The sequence below is a fragment of the Pangasianodon hypophthalmus genome, chromosome 9 (genome assembly GCF_027358585.1).
Source record: "Pangasianodon hypophthalmus isolate fPanHyp1 chromosome 9, fPanHyp1.pri, whole genome shotgun sequence".
Lineage (NCBI taxonomy): Eukaryota > Metazoa > Chordata > Actinopteri > Siluriformes > Pangasiidae > Pangasianodon > Pangasianodon hypophthalmus.
In genome coordinates, this window is record NC_069718.1 from 13,434,200 (window position 1) to 13,457,748 (window position 23,549).

Sequence of the window (23,549 nt, forward strand, 5' to 3'; positions counted from 1 at the left end):
TATGGCACTCCAACCTACCCATCCCTCTGAATGACTCTCTGTTTAAGGCTCCTGCTGAAGTCTTATTACAGCTGATGATCTCTACACTAAGAGAATCTAAAGCTTTTAAGAGGTTTATTACTGATTTACCTTAATGATTTACATAACCTATGGCTGACATTCTGTTGTAATTGCATAGGTATTATAGGTTCTGCATTTCACCTATACAGATGAGTGCAGAAGAAGGCAAGGGAATTTATACCACAGTGCTTTTGAATGCTCATTTCAGATTGTGCAGAAGCTTTTGATTAATTTTCTATAACAACAGCTCTGACAGCAAGGTTTATACTAATGCACTCATTCTAATTTGCTATTGTTTCTATAGTAACAACTAACACAGGAACTTGTATTTGTACTCCACATAAATGGATTGAAAACATGTAATCTTATTTAGCAATTTTGGAAGCAGTCTCAGAGCATAGTAACAGTCAGAGTCAGAGAGCTTTGTGGTTTCTTGATAATCTGACAAGCTGCATTTTTCTCTTATTAACAGCAAAGAGATAAAAAGAGGAACTGGTGAGGAAATGACTGTTTAACGTATAACATAACATGGTAATTGGAACTTGCTTCATTGATGATTCACAACATTAAATGTAACTTTAAACAGATAAGATAAAATGTACGATAGGCATATTTCATACACTTCCTTCTTGAGATCATGTGTGAAAACTGAGAGGGGCTTTTTTTTTTCCAGTCTGTTTTAGATTGTGGTCTTGTTGCAGGATACATCAATATTTCATTTTTAACTTGGAATTCATTTTTTCATTTTGAATTATTTGTAGACAAATTGCAAAATATACTACTATAACAATAACAACAACAACAACAACAACAATAATAATAATAAAATTTTAACAATTTTTCACCAGAGTACATATTGAATACAAACTTTATCAATCAGTAGTATATTATATGTTGTTATTTAAAGACATTATAAGTAATACGCTGTATAGTGATTGGTTATTGCTACAGTACATATCTAAATGAATAAAATATAAATTTGAGTAAAGGTTCAGTAATGAGAATGTAAGCATAAGTGATGTTAGTAAAAGCAGAAAACAGAATAATGAAGTAGTTGGAAGCTGTCCTGAAATATCAAGTCTGTGGCTGCCTGGGTGTAATGGGTAAAGATGTGAGATGGGTCAGAGAATGTCAATTGTACACATGGGGGATGCTGTACAGGCCAGGGTCACACTCTCCTACACACAGCCTTATTTGTGCAGTAGCTGCACTGACCTGAGCTGGAAGAAGTGCAGAAGCAAAAGCTTTGCCACACGAGGCAGAAGAAATAGGAACAACATTGTGCTTGTTTCAGCATCCGTGAGACAAAACCACTGTGGCAACTTCTCCAAAACTGACAGAGCCCACAGCGAAACAGGTATGAATAGATGTTGTATTGCATGGGTTTGGTGTTGATATTGCAAAATGTGTGAGAAAAAGGAAAAAAGTTCTGATAGAATGTGAATTGAGCCTGAATATTCAACACTGATTAGCCTGAGGCTGATATAAATATTAATATGTGTATGCAACTGTTGTCCTATGGGGTTTTTTGTGACCATATTCACATGGAAAATGGGGCAATGATAACGTTTAGCATCTTTGGCTCAAAGGGGTAATTAGCTCATTTAGGCAGCTGTGTTAATTGCACAAAAGGAACAAGCCATAAACAAGTTCTATTTTGCCTTAATCCATTCAATTAATCTTACTCCCTGCATATCATAAGACTTCAAAGGCAAACAAGTGCACTGTGGATTGCCCTTGCTCCACTTTACCCTACTCTTTTGGATCAAGTGGAGTTCATGAGAGTGTGAATGAACGATTAGTTTAGGTTCTGTGACCGTCTGCTTTTAAATATTAATTACCAGGGCGCAACAGCAGAGCAACAGAAAAGCTTTCACCCTTTTGTCGGGTGATCGCAAATTAAATCCTGACGATGCCAAAAAACCTTCCATATTCACCCACCCTGGTTGGTGGCTGTCATATGATAGAGGAGAGTTGGCTGGTGGGTGGGAATTGGCAGGTGATCAAATTGGGTGGAAAAAATTGGGGGTAGGGGGCTTACATAAAAGGCTTACATAAGGCTAAAAAGTAGTTCTGTGCTATGTCTGTGTCTCAGTCTTGAGCTGGAGGAGTTGAGACACGAAGCAGCAAAGCAGTATTGAACCATGATTCAAAAGACAGATGAGGCTGTCTTCCACAATTGGTTATTTGTCCATTGGCTGAGTAGAAATCTGCACACTGCCAGTGAGAGTGAGATAGGCAGAGAGTGAGACAGGCAGAAAGGGTCAGCCAGTGAAATGACTCGTGCTCATGAACGCAATCCACTTTTACAATAACAGTGAAAGCTTTTCACGGCGCAGAGAATAAGGTGCTGCTCCCAATTTTTGTTCTCTCTCCTTTGTTCTCTTTGATGCTGCAGTGAAAAAGGACCTTGTCTCAAAGCAGGTCAAAAACAAGACTGAAGTTTAGACAAAAAAAGAACGGTGGGAAAATGACACCTGAGCCTTGACAATAGCACATTTCTCTTGACTTTTTTCTTCTTTATAAACATATTTTATAGGCAACATTTTGTACAATTCTTCCTCCTTTTTCTCTTCTTTCTTGCCTTCAATTCGATTCAATTCGATTTTTATTTGTATAACATTTTTAACAACGGACATTGTCACAAAGCAGCTTTAGAGAAATATATAAATTCCAGATATAAATTTTAAATGTAGAAATTTATCCCTAATGAGCAAGCCATAGGTGACGATGGCAAGGAAATCTTCCTGAGACGACTTGAGGAAGAAACCTTGAGAGGAACCAGAGTCAGAAGAGAACCCATCCTCATCTGGGTGACACCGGATAGTGTGATTAAAATAATTCATTCTGGTTTTAACATGAAATCTATTTTGTTAAAGTTATAAAGTGTTCACTGTTGGAGATTTGAGTGAAAAACTCTTCATGGCAATTGTAGTCCTAAAGCTATCATAGCAATTGCAGTCCTAAGCCATCGTAGCAAAACTGTTTGTATCAATTGCAGTCCAAAGCCATCTTCATGGTTTCTGAGTTGTGCCATCCACAGTAATCTCATGTATCGTTTTTCTCCATTGCTAGTATTTTACCATGGGCTTGTTTCATGCCTTCTCATTACTACAAATATTCACTGTTTATTCCCTTATTCTCTTCCTCTCTCTGTTCTTTAAGACAGAGCCCAGCATGTCTACTGAGGTGATCCAGTCCAGTGGGAGCAGAAAGCAGCAGAGCTCAGAGTTCCACATGTCCTCCTCCAGCAGCTCTTATTCCGTCAGTTCCACAGGTTTACGCAAGGTCACTCACACCTCCAAGGTGCTCGAGGGTAAGACCAAAATATAGGAGATCCGGTATTGTAGTCGAGTCCCTACAGCACTGTAGTCAAGTCTCGAGTCACACAGCACTGTAGCTCAGGATAAGTCTAAATTTCATCCTCACATCCAAGTCAACTCCAAAGTCCCTAAGCTGATGCTTAAGTGAAGTCCTGATTAAGGTGCTGGGGAGGTGTGGAGGGTGGAGATATAGGGGCTCTGGCTACCTTAAATAAATTGCAGTAGGCTGTAGTCATCTTCTCCAGGCTCCCAGGTTTTATCCTGAGCTTGGGTTACTGTTTGCGTGGAGTTTGTTTGAATGTTATTTCAGTGTCTGTGTGGTGATTCTAAATTGCCCCTAGGTTTGAATGAGTGTGTGAATATGCATGTGCATGGTGCACTGTGATGGACTTCTGTCCCATCTAAGGTGTATTCCCACCTCATGGCTAGTAATCTCAGGATGTACTCAGGATTCACCATGATCCTGACCAGGATAAAGTGCTTACTGAAGATGAATGAATGAACACAGTCATGTGGTTTGAAGAATATTATGTTAATTTGGGGAAAAACATTATTTATGCAGCCTACCTATATATCAGAACATGTAAAATCTTGCACAACAAATACAAACAAATACAGATTACTTACATTAATTAATATAATGTTACCAGCCTACATGCGTGGCCCTTCCTACAGTGATAAGCCACAATGCCTGCTAAAATAATCCTTAGTTCCTGAAGCTCGCTATCTTCATTCCATGTTGTCCTCCTTTACCTTTACCTTTACCACGAATGACTCCATTGCTAGTATATTACCAAGGGCTTGTTCTGTTTTTGCACAAGCCCAGATCATGCTGATTGATGATGTAAATAGAATGTAATAATTTTATTTTTAACTAAATTACACAAAATATTTTTTAAAGTAAATTTTTATTTTATTGGGATCATATCATACATTGTGACAAGTAATAATCTTAAAAGTCTGCTGAAATCCCACAGTGTAAACCCGCCTTGAGTCTTAAGTCATATATACAGTATGTGAGTCCAGATCTACTTACAATCCCAGAGAATCATTACGTGAGCAGGACTTACATCAAGTTGAGGACTCAGATAATACATCTCTGTGGACAACACCACACTAATGCTTAAAATATTTCACTTTTACCGAGGCTTTATATATAAAATTACAAATGGCAACCAGTCAAACTGTACATTATCAGTAGAGATTTGCAAAAAAAAAAAAAAAAAAACAGCTCAATCATGGACTAGAAGACTCATTATTGTGAAGCCAGAAACAAACAGTAGAACATCAAACATTCTATGAAGGCTACAGTTCTTGAAAGCTTTTATTTTTGTAGAACCAAACACTAGCTGTCAGTGGCAGAGACTCCAGTCTTGGGCTACATAAGTGAACGATGTTTTGTTGATTTTTCAGATTAATTTGCTATTCTTCGTTAGCTATTTTTCATATCAAACATGGCAGATGTTCAGCAAGCTCTGCTTTGCCTAAGTCTGGAATGATTAATTGGGTGGGAAAATTATAATGAGAATGAACAGGCAGCTACAGATTTTTTCTTATTGTATTCATCTGCAATTATTAGAGATGTAAATTACAATGGCTTATATCTGTGTGGATAAGGATGGTTGAGTATTGAATTAATGGTTGTTTGTGTGTCTATATTTAATGCCCGGGCCATATGTATGTATACTGTACTGTGTAAGTGTGAGGTATATGAAACTTACATTGTTGTCTTACAGAGCAGTCAGCAGTGCAGCGTAAGACTTCAGCTGTGATGGAGTCATTCAGTCAGGTGCAGAAGAGCTCTGAAATCCCTCCCGGAGAGAGTATTCCTGAGTTTGAGGAGAGACCTCGCCCTGTTACAGCTCAGGAAGGTGAGATGACCTCACAGCTGACATCATTGACAGAATACTGCTTCAGTATGAATGCTTATATAGTAATCTAGTTATAGTAATGTTATCTCCATGGTAACATTACAATCATTAATCATATGGTCAGTTATTCTGCAAGCCCTATAATCACGACACTGAGTGAATAAACAGTTTAAATATGTTTAACTGTTTGTGAAAGCAATCACAGTTGAAAAATCTCTCCTTTCTACTACAAGTTATAAGGTTGCTTTTTAGCATCTGTATCATCATATAAAAAAACCAATATATATATAGGTGACCATACTGATCATCATTTAGTAATTAGCCAGTAATGTGCAAGGAGGCAAGTTGAGAATGAGGTGCAAGGGCAAATGATCATGGTAGTGCAAATGACAACAGAATTACATGGGAATAGTGAGAAATATCACACGTCACAAAAACAGCACAACATGGCTAACAATGTTAACAAAAAAAAAAAAAAAAAACATTCCGAACACTTACTCATAAACAAGGAACTGATACTCAACTTGCGTTTTTAAGAAGATTGTAAAGTTCTGTGCTAACTGCTATAACTTCTAAGCAGTATTCAAATGAGCAAATGCCTGATTTGGATGAAGGGACATCACAATGCATTATGTATTTTTCCAAGCAGTGTGTATTGTCTCTGTTAGTTATTAGCATTCTAGAAACTAGTTCCTATCATCACAGTTATTATCATGCTAGCTAACATTTGACAGATTAGGAATAAAGCTGTTGTTAGTTAGCCTTAGCTAATGGTAAAAGGTACACTACCATCAGTAACTAAAATCAGTGTATGATTTGAAGAAGATGGCTTTTTAAAATCAAATCTAGAAGTTTATACTTTTCTACTTTAACTAGAGTGAAGAATTTGAAGGTGTACTTCAACCTTTCCCAGATATTTATACTAGGGAGCAATTGCACTTTCACTTAAGAAAAGAATTGTGGTGCTTGTGGTGCTCTGTAGGTAAATATGTAGTAATTACAAGTAATTTCTGGTACATATATTCTGCGTTGGATATTGAGGTAAATAGCAACTTTTGTGAAAACAACTAGATATATGTAACAGTATACGGCCCACAGTGCAACAACTACTCAGACCTTAATAAGAAAATATGTAGCTCTTATTAGTACCACATGGTGCATGCTTTACAAACTTATACATTTACAGTAGTGAAATAGTAATGTGAAGAAATGCCAGTAACACTTAGTGATACAATACAATGTGTGGGCATGACTTTCTCAAAAATTCACTGTCTGTTAATGTTGAAAAAGGCATGATTGATTTTATAATATGATTTTACAAAAATTTGTTACCTGTAGTTCCTTTTAACTGCCTTTTGCGTTGTAGTACTGCTGCATAAAAATAGTAGTATTTTGCAGTGGACCTTAATCCTGTACACAAAATATGTACAAGAAATAATATAATTACCTGTTGCACATGCTAGTAAGGTAATTCAGAATCTTATCTTTGGTGTGTTGGTCACCAGGCAAATGTGCCTCTGTACATGATATGCATATGTATGTCTTTATAAAGCAGACTTTTAATTAAGGATGTTTGTATGAATAGTTTAGATAATAAGCAGGGTTGCCACATCTGTGGTTTTTTATTTTATTTTATTTTATTTAAATTAGTTGTGTTTGCTTTTCTTTTCGTCATCTGTGAAGACCTAAAGGGAAAATCTGATATGTTCTATATGGTATGGTACATTTGTCCATTAAAATAAAAAAAGAAAATTCTTGCATTTTAGTGTTTAGCTACTAAATACTAGTTAAATATCTTAGTGTAAAATAAAGTACTGTCACAGGTTTATTTAAGAAACTTTAATATATATATATATATATATATATATATATATATATATATATATATATATATATATTATGTAGTTTTTAAAATCCATACTATATTTAATCTGTTTAAGGGAGGGAATTTTAAAAGCAAAATAGAAAACTGAAGAAATACCAAAACAGAAAAAAATGTGACTTGGAAAAAATAATAGCACAGAATCTGTAGCGTCCCACACAGTGTATTGGCCATTTTTAACAGCTGTTCTATATTATAAATGGGTAATTAAACATATAAATAGACATTTACCATAAACAAAATGCACAGTGAGAGGATTATACTTGGATTTGGACACTTGGCTGTTGCTGAAATTTTAACTCCCAAGTCAATGTGCTCCATTGTGCAGCATGAACACAAGCAACTTTATAAGGCCGTAGCTTCAGTACTGAAGAAACCATTTCTGCCTGTGAGAATGCTCTGCTTGTAATGCAACTATTGGACAGACCTAGAAAAGGTGCTTCTGAATTATACATTGTTAAGTCCATCAGAACACAGTGATGCTAGTCATGATATGGAGCAAGAACACAGAAGTGCTGTGCTGCAAGCACCAAAGACACAGCCCTGAGTTACTGTTTTTAAGGTGAATCGTATAAGTTGTGGCCACATCAACCAAGACCAGGTCATTTTTAAAAAAAAAAATTTCTTTAAATGTAGATCTTTGCCTGACAGAACAGCATTTCTACTCAACTTTTCATTAATAATCTGTCATAATATCATTTTACAGAGGATAATGCTGTCTTCAAAGCAAAAGTGTCTGGCAACCCCATTCCTAATGTGACCTGGACCAGAGAAAGCGGCAAACAGCTGACGGAGGGCGCCAAGACTTTCTACGATGACATCAATAAGCAGTATGTGTTAAAGGTGAGATACCAGTCAACTCTATTGATATCAGGCCTGTGAATCTGATCTGTGGTTCTGGATGATTGGATCAGGGTTTAAAAATTTTTGAAACCACGGCAGTGGCTTTATGTCAGTGACAGTTTAAGTATTCTGAAGGAGTGAAAGATGCAGTACATCAGGTAACATATAATGATGCTCTGATAAAGTTCTTCATATCCACAATGTCAGCATAATTGACAAACTCGTAGAAGACCAAAGAAATATGGTTTATTAATATAGTGATATGATGTCATTTACCACATCTAAGACAATTAATCAAGTTGTAATGAACAATGAGTGAGAAATGAATAAGAAAAGACTCCCAGCTGCTGTGAAAAAGATTCTGTATTTGGGTTGAGATATATATTGTTCTTCAATATCTAAGGAGCACCTTATACCAAACAAAGGTACTCCCACATGGCAATGTGAGGAAACCTGAAATGCTTCTACATGGAGCTTTTTTCTCTTTTGTATTTGGTGTTTAAGAGTAAGGAATTGTGAGTTCAGATGACAGGTGGAAAGCCCATATGAACCAGTTACCTTAGCAAGATGGCCAGCTACTAATTCACAGATCTGACATTATACCAAAGTGCTGTTGAATTCTTGATTTTGATTGGACAGAAGGTGTTGTTTAAGTTTCTATAACAGCAGCTCTGACAGAAGTTCTGGCTGAGAGGCATATCACAAGTTTATATTAATGCACATGTTCTGAACGGTTATTGTTTCTATAGTATCAACTTACACAGTGACTTGTATGGTGCATGCTCCACATAAAACCCATTTACAAACATGCGTTTCCATAAGGAGATGTTTATTTGACATTTATTTTGGAAGGAGGCTGTACAGGACACAGGGCTTTGTGCTTTCTGGTTTCTTGTTTTCTGGTACAGAAAAAAGCGAGGCTTAAAGAGCATTCTTTAAGAAAAAAAACGTAACTGGTGGCAGATTGCAGATTGCAAAGGAATAAACCAATTTGGTATGTGCTGGTTTTGGAAATTAATCAACTTCAAGGTGTTAACAGTAACTAGTGTGCATTAGGCTGCTTCACACCATCCTGCCATTAATTAATTTCCTATAAATTTCCCATCATGTTTTATTTCTTACGTAAATGTTGATCATTGAAGTGCTACACAGTGTAACACAGCACTCCATTTCCAATTTCTGCATAACCTTCAGCTACCTGTTTTACAAGGAAGATGATTTTTGTGTTGTTTGACCAAACTAGAGGTGGGAGTACAACATCTGCATTAAACAGCAAAAACAAAATTTAAATCTTGCAGTTCTCAATGGCTGGAATTGTCAGCCTTTTCTCAAATCGACTGCCCTTACAGAAAAGTCACATGAACTTATAATACTCAACTGAATCACATGTGAAATTTATACATGGTATTTAGACACTTCACGTTTTACATTTCACACATTTTCACATGTGAATTTTACTTTTTTAACATGAATAATTCTTTTTCACATGTGATCACATATTGTTCACATGATGTCACGTGTTTACTTCACAAGTGCAATTTCAGTAGATAGTGTGCTGATATGATAATTATTCACATAATCCTGTATGGAGAAACTTATGATCACATGTGAAATGTATGTGGTTTTTCAGTACGGATGAGTAGGCATCATTAGTTTTGTACTCAGTCGAAATACCTCAACAACACCCCCATTTATCAAGAAAGCATGGTTAATAAACATTTAAAGAAAGTAAATGAGTAGATTTTGTATTGTGTGCTATATCCAGTCTTTTGTCTTAAGAGAAGCTTAATTTGCCATTAGGAAGTAATTAAGATGTACATGCTGACATATTCATTGTCTTCCACCATCTGTTTTATGACTGAGAAAAGCTCCAGTAGCGCAGAATCAATCCATAGATGCCAAGCTGCTCCCTGTTGGCCACGAGGAGTAATGCAGATTTTAACTCTGCTCTCAGTATCCTTCTGTTCTGAAAGGTCATTATACTTTTTTCTCATTTTTTCCCCTTATTTTATTTTTATTGCATTCATTAGATTAAAAACCTAACTCTGGAGGATGCTGATGTGTACAAGTGCATCGCATCTAATGACCATGGGGATGCCATTTACTCCATCTCGCTCATTGTTACTGAAAGTAAGTTTGTGACTCAGATACAAGCAAGTATTACAAGAAGAACAGAATTTTACATGATTCACTTCCTTGTTTTTTTCGGTCTTGTCTTCTCCTTAGATCCTGCACTGGACTTTAAGAAAAAGCTGAAGAAACGGTAAAATACAAATATATGGATTTGCCAGATTTACATTTTGACATGTTTCAGATTTGCAGATATAGCCTAATTTCCAGTCCAGGGAGAAAACCCCAAACTGCTTGCATAGTTTAAACTAAGACTTATTCCCTAACCCTACCCCGACTCAAATCACTACTGCGGCCATATTCTATCTGTTACAGTTTTGCCAGACATGCAAGAGCAGCATTATTAATAAAGATGCGCATATGTTACCTTCTGCCATCTGTTTTACTGAATATACATTCTGGCAAATCCCTGCCAGGTGGAATACGCTGTATGTTTTGCTTGAGGGACTGAAAGCAGTAATTATATGATGCAGGAGTGTAGAGAAGCGAGAGAAGAAGCCTCCAACTGAAGAGGAGATGCTGAAGATTCTGGCTGGAGCTGATAAGAAGGACTACGAGCGCATCTGCGCTGAATACGGCTTCACTGACTTCAGAGGCATCCTCAAAAAACTCAAGGAGATGAAGAAAAATGTGGATGTGGAAGTGGGTATCAAGTGGAACAGAAATAGCAGAAAGAGTCCTAAATGCAGTTCATTTTAGCAAAGGAGATAGCCTTCCTTTCAAACAATTAAACTCCAGGATCAGTTGGTGACCCAGTATTACATTCTTGACTTTCATAACTACATACATTACCTTCCTGTTAGTTTCAGTGTAGTTACTGAATAAGTCACTATTCTTTGGTACTAAATAACATGTATCCCTAAACAAGGAATCTTAAACCATTACAAATGATCTATGTGGAATAATAGGTTGTTTAGTATATTTTTAATGCATGAAAAAATACTGAGAATGGCCTAGGAACATCTATACACATTTACCCTCTTTTACTAAAGCCAGGATCTATGAATATACATGTATGTACCATTTACAAAAACCTTTGTGTTCTCCTGACGTTTTTAAAGAGCATAATATCACTAACCTTCTGACAGCTATTAGCTAACAACTGGTAAACTAGCTCATTTTTGTCACAGGTCAGCTCAGGTGAGATTTCAGTATCATATTGTCATATTCTCAGTGATTTATTCATTAGCCAAACCTGACTAGATCTACTATAAGTATCTATAACAAAACTATGTTTTTATATTAGTTCCATTAGGTACATAACTAGCTTAGCACTGAGGTTTGGTCCAAAGCTGTTATTCCCATTTTGTGAAAAATCACACTTGCAAGTATTTAAATGTGCCATTTTTTGAAGTTCTGTTGTATCATCATACTGCTTTACTTTACACTGATCACTGTCTGTTACAGATGGTTAAAGTACTGAAGCCACTGGAGGATGTAACAGCGAAGATAGACTCCAATGTAGTTTTTGACACAATTTTGGAGTTGAAAGATCCAAATACGAAGATGCTTTGGTTTCAGGTAAACCTACCTCTGTCTACAATCTTTATGCAACTTGTTTATCACCCCATTTAAGTCCTCAGAAACAGACATATTTAAAGCTGAATGTGATGATCTCAGTTGGTGTATACTGTATGTATACAAATTTCCCATTGTTTTATCACACACACACACACACACACACACACACACACACACACATATAACACAACAGCAACAAAAACATCTTACACACTGTAGCATGTTGTGATTTAAATACATTTCAAACCACAAACATTTGAAGTATTTAATTATGGTTGAAAGCAAAGGTTTGCATACCCTTAGGGCACAATGAAGGACAAAAAATATTTTACTGTGTTAGGTTTCATTATAACAAATAACACAAATGGCCAAATAGTGTATGTTAAGATATTAATAATGAAAAAATCTAAACGATATCAGTTTAATATTTGTATCTGCCATTCTGAATGTAATATAAAAATTCTGTCTTTGGTTCTTTTCAATTTAGTTTCCTGTAGCTTTTGCCTTATTTTTGTCCTGTTGCAGGATACACTCAACCCGTTTTAATTTTAGCTTACTGGAATTGATTTTTTTTTGTAGACAAATTGTAAAATAGAGCTACATTTTCTTTTTATCCAGAAAAAATAGAGGTGCTAACTTTTGCACTCAACTAAAATAAGACCACCAGGATTTTCTGTGTTTCTGTTGTTTCTCTGTTGTTTGTTGTCTATATAAAAAGACAGAAACATGGAATTAAATCAAAATTTATAGACTGCACTTTCTCCACTTGTTTCTATGAGCAACAGTTGAGACATAATTAATATAAATTTCCTACAATCATCTTTTTACTGGTGCTAACTGCAATTTCAGAGGGTTAATGTAGTCTATCTGGACTTGCCTGTGTGTTTGTGTGGACTCATGGCATGTGTGTGTGCATACACAACCATTTGTTATTCAGGGCGACGAGTTGCTGCGAATCCAGTACTCTCTTGGGAAGTATGAAGTTAAACAGCTGGGTACTAAACACATGCTGTGCATCACCAGTGTGTGTATGGCCGACTCTGGCACATACACTCTAAAGGTTGGAGAAAAGATCCTGTCTGCTAAGCTCACTGTCATAGGCAAGTGTCCTCACTACACATTTTCTGCTTTTGTCTCCTTTCAAGATACAAGACCAATGTTTAATATGTATAATCTATACACATATGCAAGCTTCTTCTACTTCAACTTCGCTCTCTCTGAGACATACAAAAACTTCAAAAGACAGTGTACATCCTGAAAAACACTGAATTTCAACAAGATGCCAGTGTCTGATCACCCTTTCCTTCTATCTTTTTATTTCTCTGTCCACTAATGGTAGATGAACCACTGAAGTTCCTCACAGATCTGAAGCCTTTGCGAGTGATGGAGAGACAGACCGCTGTGCTTGAGTTGCGGCTCTCGAAGAAGACTGACAGCCCTCTGGTATGGCAGTTTAAAGGGAAGGAGCTAAAGCGAGATGAGAAGTTTGATGTGTGTGTGTCTGATGATGGCCTCACATACACTTTAAAGATCAAGGATGTGCGTCCCAGTGATACTGGTGACTATGCCATCAGTATTGGAGATTTGACCACTACAGCCTCTCTATTTATTGAACGTAAGAGACTTACAAAAGAAACTACAAATATTTTTTAAATTATATTATGTCATATTTATAATATTCATGATAAATGAACATTGTAATAAGCTATTAAAGCTATTAATTAAATTTAATCTTTGTGAATATGCCATAATAGCCATGAGCCTTGTATTCAGTAAACATTTAACATCAAAAAGTATCATTAGAAAACTGTAACTGAAGTTCCATCAGTCTTTCTTGAGTAAGTCTCTGATCAGTTCTTTCTCTTGATCAGGAATCCCCATCAAGTTTGTGAGCCATCTAAAGAATGTACGTGTGAAGGAAAAGGGTAAGGCCAGGTTGGAGGCTGAGATGAGCTCAAAGGATGTTCACGTGAGGTGGTTAAAAGATGGAAAAGACATCACTAACAACCAACGATACATCTTCGTGAGGGAAGGCAAAAGAGCTGAGCTTATCCTCGAAGACTGCGAGCTGTCAGACAGTGGAGAATACACCATAGTGTGCACACAGGATAATGACACCCATGAGTATGTCAGCTCCTCAAACCTCACAGTGGACGGTAAGTAGATATATCTGATGGGATTATATGCTGTGCATGTTTTTTCTATATGCTGCATGTACATACAATGAATAATGTTGGCCTGGAGGTAGGTCCATATAGGTAGGTTGGTAGGTAGGTGAATGGAGAGACAGATGGAGTGGATAGATAGATGGAAGGGTTAATTAATACAGTAAAGGGATGGATGGATGGATAGATGGATAGATAGATAAATTAAAAGGTCTTTAATGAATTTATGAGAGAAAATGGATGGGTCAAGGGATGGATGGATGGATGGTTGGACAGATGGATGGACAGAAGGATGAATGGATGGATGGATGGATGGATGGATAAATGAATGGGCAGATTTAAGGATGGATGGATCCTAATAAACTTACTAGTCCATGCTACAGTAGTGATAAGTAGGATAGATAGATGGATTAGTCCACTAATGGATGGATGGATGGATGGATGGATGGATAGGTCAGTTCATGAATAGAAAGATGGATACGTAGATTTACAAATGGATGGATAGTTAATGAATGGATGGATGAAAAGTAGAATGTATGACTGAATGGCTTGATTCATGGATTGATGGATAGATCCTGATAGACTGGATGTGTTAATTAATGAATGGTTGAATTAATCAATATGTATGTAAGTAATACAATATTATAATGTATGGATAACTGGCTTGATCCATGGATTGATGGCTGTTGAGAGACTTGTGGATGGATGGATGGATTTGTTGTCAAATAGATCCTGATAGACTTATTATTGCATGCCACAGTGATGATTAAAAAAATACACTTGAGCTTTTTCTGTGATTATACATTTTTGCAGAGAGATTTGCCACTGTGAAAAGTGGAATGTCAGATGTTCAGTGTCCCACGGGCTCAGCTGCAGAACTTTGTGTGGTTTTGGATGATGAGAAAGTAGATGGTGTCTGGCTAAAAGATGGAAAAGAGGTATGAGGCCTTTATTAATCTAATCACACAGTATTCAGTATGCACTACCGAATGAGCATGGGTGTCAATACCTGTGTCTTTACTTGCAGGTTACAGATCTGAATGGTCTGCAGGTGATAAAGCAGGGGGCAGTTCACAAGCTGGTGTTCATTAACGTAAATGATAAGCATGGAGGCAAATACTCTTTCAGTGCCAAAGGAGCTGAGAGTGAGGCAGTTCTCCGTATAGCAGGTGATACAAATTCTAGGAAAGATTTGCTGTATATACTATGTCTGAGATTCAGATGCCACCCTGCATATAAGGGCTGGGCTCTCTGCTCGCCTTGACTGTGAATGTGTTTCGGTACTTTTGGACTCAAGAGTGCAGCATTATAGTTTGTTAGTTTGTTAATTTGTTAAGGAAGAGATTCTCCGGAAACTTAAAAAGCGCAGTATGGTGTCCCACAAGGGTCTGTTAAAGACCATTCTATTTTTCTCCCTTCATTTCCAAACCCTTGAACATGTAATTGGCATCCATAATTTTGGCTTTCACATTATTCTTATTCCTGTGATTATTATTATTATTATTATTATTATTATTATTATGTAAACAGTCAAGTTTACAACTGTATTTTTGTTTGGTTTTACAATGTTGTTATTCCTTATCCATTATGGGATCTGATCGATGTCACATCAGTTACAGCCCAGCTTAACTTCCAATTTGTTATGTGATCCATGACTTTTCTTTATCAATGAAATCAATGTAGTGCTATACTGCATGTGAATCTGAGCTGAGTAAAATTGTCCCTGTAGATCCTCCTGTTATTGATCCCACAATGCTGGAAATGCTATCCAGCCAGCCGGTGACAGTGAAAGCTGGTGAGGCAGCCACCATCAGGATCCCCTTCAAGGGCAAACCTGCCCCAAAGGTGACATGGTATAGGGATGGTTTGGAGCTGGTGGAGGACAGCCGGACGGTCATCGAACGCAATGGAGCCTCCAGCACTCTGATACTCAGTAAATGTGTTAGAGAAGATAGTGGCACTGTCACGCTTAAACTTAAAAATGACTGTGGCTCAGCTACCGCCAGCGTGCAGCTCAGTGTAATTGGTGAGAACATGGCTAAATTACCTGCCTTATAAGCACAGTATTACATTGCTCTGTTAGGATATTTCATTAAAATTGTGTATATACTTTTATTTTATTTCCATTTCTTATCCTCATGTGTTATTTTAGGAAATCACTCATTAGTTTTCTTAGACACTACAAATAACATTTGAACTTGCACAATGACAAGTCATCGGAGTGTTTCAGGTCACCAAATTCAGTAAAATCTAGAGATGTCCTTCTCTTGCTCTCTAGACCGTCCTAAACCCCCTCAGGGTAAAGTGGATTTTACAGAGTGTAGCGGCAAGTGCATAACCATGAAGTGGAAAGCACCACGAGATAATGGGGGGCAGAAGGTGACCAGCTATGTTATAGAGAGGCGCATAGCTGGAAAAAAGTCCTGGAATAAGGTTGGGGAGGTGGACGGAGACACCACCAGCTTCTGTAATGACAAGGTTGAGGAGGGGAAGGCATATGAATACCGCATCCGAGCACTCAACCCCCAGGGTTTGAGTGATCCTTTAGAAACTGAGCAGGTCTATGCTGGAGAGCCTGTTGGTGAGTGCCAGTGGTATTAGTCAATTATTGCATAATTACAACTAAAACCAATTTAATGAAAACAGTACAATGTACGTATATAGTCAGATATCAATATAATAACTCAATGTCTTGTTTAGAGCCTCCTGGTATGGCTCCTCAACCTCAGATTGCTGATGTGACTAAAGATGAGGTCACAGTGATGTGGGTTCCTCCAGTGCAAGATGGTGGCGCTCCTGTTCTGGGATACATATTGGAGAGGAGAAAAAAAGGAAGTAGCATGTGGGTGTCTGTCTGTAAGGAACTAATCCAAGGTAAAGGCGGTGCTGTTTATGAACTTTGGACCTTAAACTAAAAACCTTTTTTGAACTAATTACCTTTTTTGACTAATTACCCTTTCCAAATTTGCCCCCAGACAACACACTATTCTTATATTTATACCAACTACACTTAAAGTCATTTCTTGTATAATATGTTTTTGACATTTTACAGATGTTTATCCTAAGTTTTTCATGGTAGACAGTTTGGACAGGCTTGATGTCAGGCTTAACTGTGAGATGTTGTTTCTTGGGGATGTTGTTCCTTGGGAATTCTTCGGTTTCTACCTTGGTGCATTTTGCTGTGTCTTTATTACCAGAGTATGGGAATATGCTGAATATTCTGAAATCTGAAAGTTAGGCTATGATTAGTTAATCTATGATTAGATTAATAAATATAATCATGGTATTCATAGTAATGAATAATTGACATTAATATCAATAATGGTGTAATAAAGATTGTTAGAATGTAAACATTGGTTTACATTAAGAGAATATGCCCAAATATACATATAAGACTTGTTATTGGAAGTAAAGCTCATAACCCATGATTTTTTTTGTCTCATCCCAGACACAAAGTGTGCAGTAGGTGGTCTAGTAGAAGACATAGAGTATGAGTTCAGAGTGACTGCTGTTAACAGAGCTGGAGAGGGAATTCCCAGTGCAGCATCAAACTCAGTACTGGCCAAAGACCCCACACGTGAGCCTTACTGTGCTCTCAATGATATACCATCAGTGATACACCTGTGTTCAAGTAACTCCACTATTTGTCCTCTTTTATCTCCATCTTGTTGCCTTTTCCCCCTCTCTCAGGTGCCCCTGGCCTTGTTAGAAACCTTCACGTAATAGACTCCTCCAACACCTCCATCTCACTGGCTTGGTGTCCCCCCGAGATGGGAGACGATCCCTCTGGCTACATCCTAGAGGTTCGTTCTGAACATGCAAAGGAATGGACCAAGTGCAGTAAAATTCCCATCACCAGCACCTCATACACTGTTGGCTGCCTGCAAGAGAAGATGAAGTACTTTTTCCGTATCAGAGCTGTTAATGAGGGTGGCATTGGAGAACCGATAGAACTAGAACAAGGAGTTCTGGCTGTGCCACCACCAGGTAATATATTCACTGCAATATTTATAGTCACACTTTTGGGGGCTAATTAGGTTATGTGACAGTTTGAAGATTTTGAGTCAACTAGGTTATTGAATGCAACAGTAGTAAGTAATCTCAGATTACTGCTCTGGTGAGCTAAATGAGTTCACTGGATTATATGAAAATATGTCAGCTAATGATATATTGTTTTGTTATAATCTTTTTTTTTGTTCTCATGTAATCCTATACAGAAGTGCCAAAATTTGATCTCCAGGCCAAAGTGAAGAATGAGGTGGTGGTGCGTGCTGGATGTGCATTAAGTATTCCCATTTCCTTCAGTGTAAGTGTTTCCAATCTGATCAGCCATGAGCAACAGTTACCACTTTTTTAAATGTCAACGTGTTTAATAATGTAGTACCAGGTTTCAGCAAAAGGACATCTTAATCCAAGCATGAACTCCTCTCAGCACTGATACATTAATTAAAAGAAATGTTAAAACTTGGTTCAGTAGGTGTGGATGGTAATGTAACCCAACCCAATGCTTTGGAACTTGTCTCCTGTATTTTTAGGGCTCCCCTTCCCCAAAAGTGACCTGGCTTAAAGATGGCATTGTGACCAATGGTCGAGAGGTCATCACTAAGGGGAAAACCTATTCGCAGTTTCTGATCAGCTCTTGCCAGCGTTCCGACTCTGGAACCTACCGCATCAACCTCCGCAATGACTGTGGGGAGGTCCACTATGACATCACTGTCCATGTCACTGGTACTAGTGACATACCCATTCTGATCTCACTAACTTTTAGTTTCTACTTATTCTTCTCATATTTATTTGAGGCATTATATTAACCATTTATTATTATATACTTTCTGTGTCTTGTTTTTTCTTTTGTGTGTTCTAGATGTCCCTCGTCCTCCTAAGAACCTGCGTCTGGTGGAGGAGGTCCAGGGCACCGTGACGCTGCAGTGGGATCACACCCCTGACCTGGCTGATGATGAACACACCCATTACATCATCCTCAAGAGAGACACCAGCACGCCCACCTGGTTCACAGCTGCCGAGCGCATCTTCAGCAGCAAATACACAGTCACTGGTCTCTTTCCAGGACGCAAGTACTACTTCCGGGTCATCGCTCGCAATCACATTGGAGAAAGTGACCCTCTGGACACAAAGGAGCCTTTTACAATTGAGAAGGAGCATGGTAAGACAGAAACAGATTAAAGCAATAGATACTGAAGAGCGGGACTTGAGAAATCAGGACTTAGGACTCGAGTCACAGTAATCCACTAATTAACAAATCATCTCTGACTATAAAGCTCGATTCTGACATCTTAATGTCATGACTTCGATTCTGACACCTAACTGAAAAAAATATCAGTTATTGTTGCTGTCTATTACAAAAATTATGAAAATCAAATTTTCTTTGAACACACTCTAAAATGTGCACTAACACTCGCCCCTTATGACACAAGCCACCATTTCAAAAGAATAATATCTTTGTTTTATAACATGGTCATTGAAATAGAGATAAAAATTCAAAAGAGATGGTTGCATGTAAACATGTGGTGTCCGAATAACTGACACAGGGAACATCACATTTAACTTCATCTGTGACTAAAAATGAAAGTTAGTAGGCTGAAGTAGATTATTTAATATACAAGATTAACTACACATTAATAACTAGTTAACATAATAAATTGATAACAATAAAATACCAGGTTTTGTTTGTCAGCTTATCTGACATTTCTGACTACTGCGGTAGTATCTAGGGACTCTAGTTGGTCTCCACATCTTGGGCTTCCTGGGTTTCATAAAAATTCATGAACAAGTCTAATAGATTCTATTCAATTTTTCAAATGTAGAAGAAAGCAAAACAAAAAGGATGTGGATATGCATAGTATATATATATATATATATATATATATATATATATATATATATATATATATATATATATATTTTTTTTTTTTTTTTACAACATCTGATTTATGTCTTTTTGTTCATCTAAACATACTTTGCAGAATGCTTCACCTTGTGTATGAAGCCATTCCCACGTGCACAGCATGAGGTCAAGCCTGCCTTCATTTTGCCCCTAAAGGATCATTCTGTGCACCGTGGAAATGACTGCACCATGAGCTGTGCCTTCATTGGCTCGCCCATGCCACATGTGTCCTGGTACAAGGGAGACAAGGCTATCTCAGACAGTCCTCGCTACTGGCAGAGTAGCACTGATGGGGTCTGCACCCTCACTATCCCCATCTGCACAGTTCAAGACAGTGGAGAGTACATCCTGGTAGTGGAAAATAAGCTGGGGAAGGCCGAATGCAAGTGCAGCTTGGTTGTTTTTGGTAAGTAGGACATGGAAAATGAGAAAAAAGTTTTCACTACATTGCATGGATGATGTTCCTTGCTGTTTTTCATCGATTTACAGTGACTGACATGACAAACATTTACCTCTGTACTTTAATCCTAATTAAAATGTTCTTTCTGTTGCAGATAAAGATGATAATAGAATGCTGGAACGCCTGGCTCAGGATTCTGGAAAAGAAAAACACATTAGTTAAGCAGGGTACAAAGCCAATGAACTTATCTGCAATTCTCAAAAAGCATCATTAATTATCACAAGGAGTTTCTTCCAAAAAGAATCTTAGCTGAAATTTTAATTAGCAGACAAAATTTGTGTAAAATGCTATGAAATTCTATTAAACAGTTCATCAGATCTGAATATCTTATCTATCATACTGAGAATAAAATACATCAAACAGACAAGATACAAGATACAGTGGCCTTGTAGTTCGAGACATAATCAGACAGAATCAGTTATCACTAATTTGCACCACAGAGGTTTTAAATGTGTGAAACTGTTGTGTTTGGAACGTGGAAAGGCTGTGAGACAGGCTGCAGTTTCATTTTAATAGCACGAGCAACCATGGCTTTGAACATAATAAAATCTCTGACACCAGGACAAATTATAGTGCTGATGTTGAACACATTCAAACTAAATTTGTGATTCTAAGCAATATCTTTCTCCCTGATTAATCATCCTTCTAAATGCAAAATGGTTTAAGCTGTATTATCTTCAGAATAGGCCCTATACAGTGTGTATTCAGATGTATGTCTTGTTACTACAGATAAATAAAATCTACATTATGTCAGCAAATGCAGTATGCATTTCATGGTGTTGATTTTTCCAGAACAATAGTAACCTGTGTTACAGATCACTGACTGCAAAATACTGTTTTGGAATTGACCTTCCTGCACGCACTGGGCAGGACAGCATAACCAGTTAATCATGTAACAGTTCCATCAGGAGTGTAAGAGGGAAAACCCACATGATCAGCATTAATAAACAACTATCAAGGGTTCAAGATATTCATGTGGATAGTGGGTGAGCTCACTTTTGAAACCCTGAGGGAAAGTTAGTGAATATTCCCTCAGGCCTAACTCACTCCCGCCTCATTTAGAAAGCTGTGGGCATGTTTGTACTTGCATTACAGAAGCTTGAAAAAACATGTATTAGGTGTCAACAGGACTATATATATTTCAGCAAAGATCAAATGATTTGACACAAATACAGATTCACAGATTCTGTAGAGCGAGGAAGCAGTGTTTATTGTAACCAGAGATGAGCACATTTTCAGATGTGTATTTAAAACAATACTATGTAATGGTCATAAGAGGGCAGCACCTTCTGTTTTCATGAGCAGCAGAGACAGTGTGTTGTGTTGACTGACTCATTTCCATCCAGTGTTCCTTAATGTTCATAAATTTAATATTAGCAATATCCTAAATCATCATACTGTTCACTAGCTAGCCACCTTGGAGACAGGAAAAGTTATGTCATTTCTATCTGATTACTTTTATGTTTTCTGTATATTAACAGTATGTAGTAGTTTACCCTAAAAGACAAATGACTAAAGTCTGAAAACCATAAACAATAAAATTAGAAGAATTAGGAAAGAAAAACACTCAATATCTCAGTATGCCAGGTTATAGTCAGGCTGTTTTAACAACTCAATCAATCAAATATTTCTTCTGAATGATGACTTTCAAAGGTCAGTTTCTCATTGGCTCCACTCTCCTTTGTCAGCAAGTTGCTAACAAACATATTCATTACCCTCCATACAGTCACTTTAGTGTTACAGTGTGTTACAACCTGGAACTGAAAGGTGGGGGGAAAAATCAATACAGTTCTGGTGCAACTAGTTGCCATCAGAAGTCTGTGTGTCATGTGATCTCAATATAAATACACCCGTTCCTGGAAGGCTCCAGAGTTTGTTAGAGAACACACCTAAACTAAAACAGCATGTGGACCAAGAAGCTATCAAAACAAGTCCGGGACAGGAAGTTCTGGGAAAGTATCAATCAGGGTTGATACAACCTACAGAGCACCATTAAATCTTTTATTAAAAATGGAAAGAATATGTCACTTTTCCTAGAGGAAGTCGTCCACCATAAGTTAATGACTGGGGAAGGGGGCATTATTCAGAGAAGCCACCGAAAGTCCAAGGGTGACTCTTAACATGATGAAGAAAAGAAAGATTTGAAAGGAAATGTTTATTCTTTCATGTTGTACTAACCTCCTGATTTGGAATCTCACAAAAGTCTATTTTAACTATACAAAATAACTCTACAAAACGTTGAAGGGGGCAAATACTTATTCCAGGCACTGTACATTTAATGTATTTTTGCCTAGACCTGATTGTAATTCCTTTATATGACCACAAGAAGGCTTGTAAGGTAAATTGTTACATATTCGAGCCGTGCAGCTGGCTGTGGCATCGTGTCAGGCTTTTCTCTCAAAATTCAGCTCACTAGCAGCCTGACCTGGTGCAGTGTCCCACTCCACAGTGGTTTCTTTTAGAGTCCCGATTCTACACAGGAAATCCCACTCTCTTGGCCAGAGACATAGGCCTATTTCTCTTTTATTGACAAAAGAAAACCTCTTGTTTGCTGTGTCCTTTCCTTATTCTCTCTAAAAGAATTAGACTAAAACTAAAAAGAAGTGAAAGCATTAGTAAGCAGAGGAAGTATCACTAAGTCGTTACAGCCTACACATAAGTGTAGCCCTTTAGCTGTCCTAGGAACTGATGTGTTTAAAATTGGAGAACAATTTCAGACTTTACATTATTCATTCGGAGCCATAAATGGGATTGTGGAAGTCTTGGTCACATCTCTGTTGTTCAAGGGCAAACACAGATACACACACACACATTTCTGTCATATTTTTGTCAGTTTGAGATATTTGATATTCACCCCAGTGGCCTTTTATGTGTACAGATAGGATGACATGTTGATTGAGTGGTGTCAGGCTGTGAAGGTTACTTGGATAATAACATGCTCAACTTTCACTGTGTAAACCATAGGCTCCAAGTGTTTACCCTTGAGGTCTACCTAACACTGAGTTATCACTGTGGTTTTTTTTTTATTTTTATTTTTTTTTTCTTTGACGAACCTACAAAAAAAGGTAAGAATGTAATCAAATGACACGTACAACAGATATGCATTGCATTGTAAGTGCATTTATTTATTCTATAGATTGAATCACATTCATAGCAATTTCACTACAGGAAATGAGCAATATGGTCATTTACTACAGAACAGTAAATACAAGAAATAAACAAAACTAGCGGACTTGTAGAAAAGTAAGGCAAAATACTAAAATATATTGAACAACTTAGCAAAGAATAATAGTATTCACTTATAACACAGTCCCTGCTTTATAATTGACCAGATTATTGTTTTATATATATATATATATATATATATATATATATATATATATGTATAT

General features: G+C 37.2%; 1 protein-coding gene across 1 annotated transcript; it reads left to right on the forward strand.

The window, feature by feature from the left end:
• Positions 1-1,106: 1,106 nt before the first annotated feature.
• Positions 1,107-23,384, forward strand: LOC113529869 (immunoglobulin superfamily member 22). Its single transcript, XM_026919431.3, has 23 exons — positions 1,107-1,417; positions 3,226-3,376; positions 5,120-5,254; positions 7,843-7,979; positions 10,010-10,109; positions 10,206-10,242; positions 10,583-10,751; positions 11,517-11,630; positions 12,568-12,730; positions 12,970-13,245; positions 13,502-13,786; positions 14,609-14,733; positions 14,823-14,964; positions 15,525-15,821; positions 16,074-16,376; positions 16,496-16,669; positions 17,244-17,372; positions 17,486-17,782; positions 18,013-18,101; positions 18,331-18,523; positions 18,660-18,959; positions 19,780-20,106; positions 20,255-23,384. The coding sequence occupies exons 2-23, from the start codon at positions 3,238-3,240 to the stop codon at positions 20,320-20,322; spliced, it is 3,999 nt and encodes a 1,332-aa protein (XP_026775232.3). The 5' UTR covers positions 1,107-1,417; positions 3,226-3,237; the 3' UTR covers positions 20,323-23,384.
• Positions 23,385-23,549: the final 165 nt, after the last annotated feature.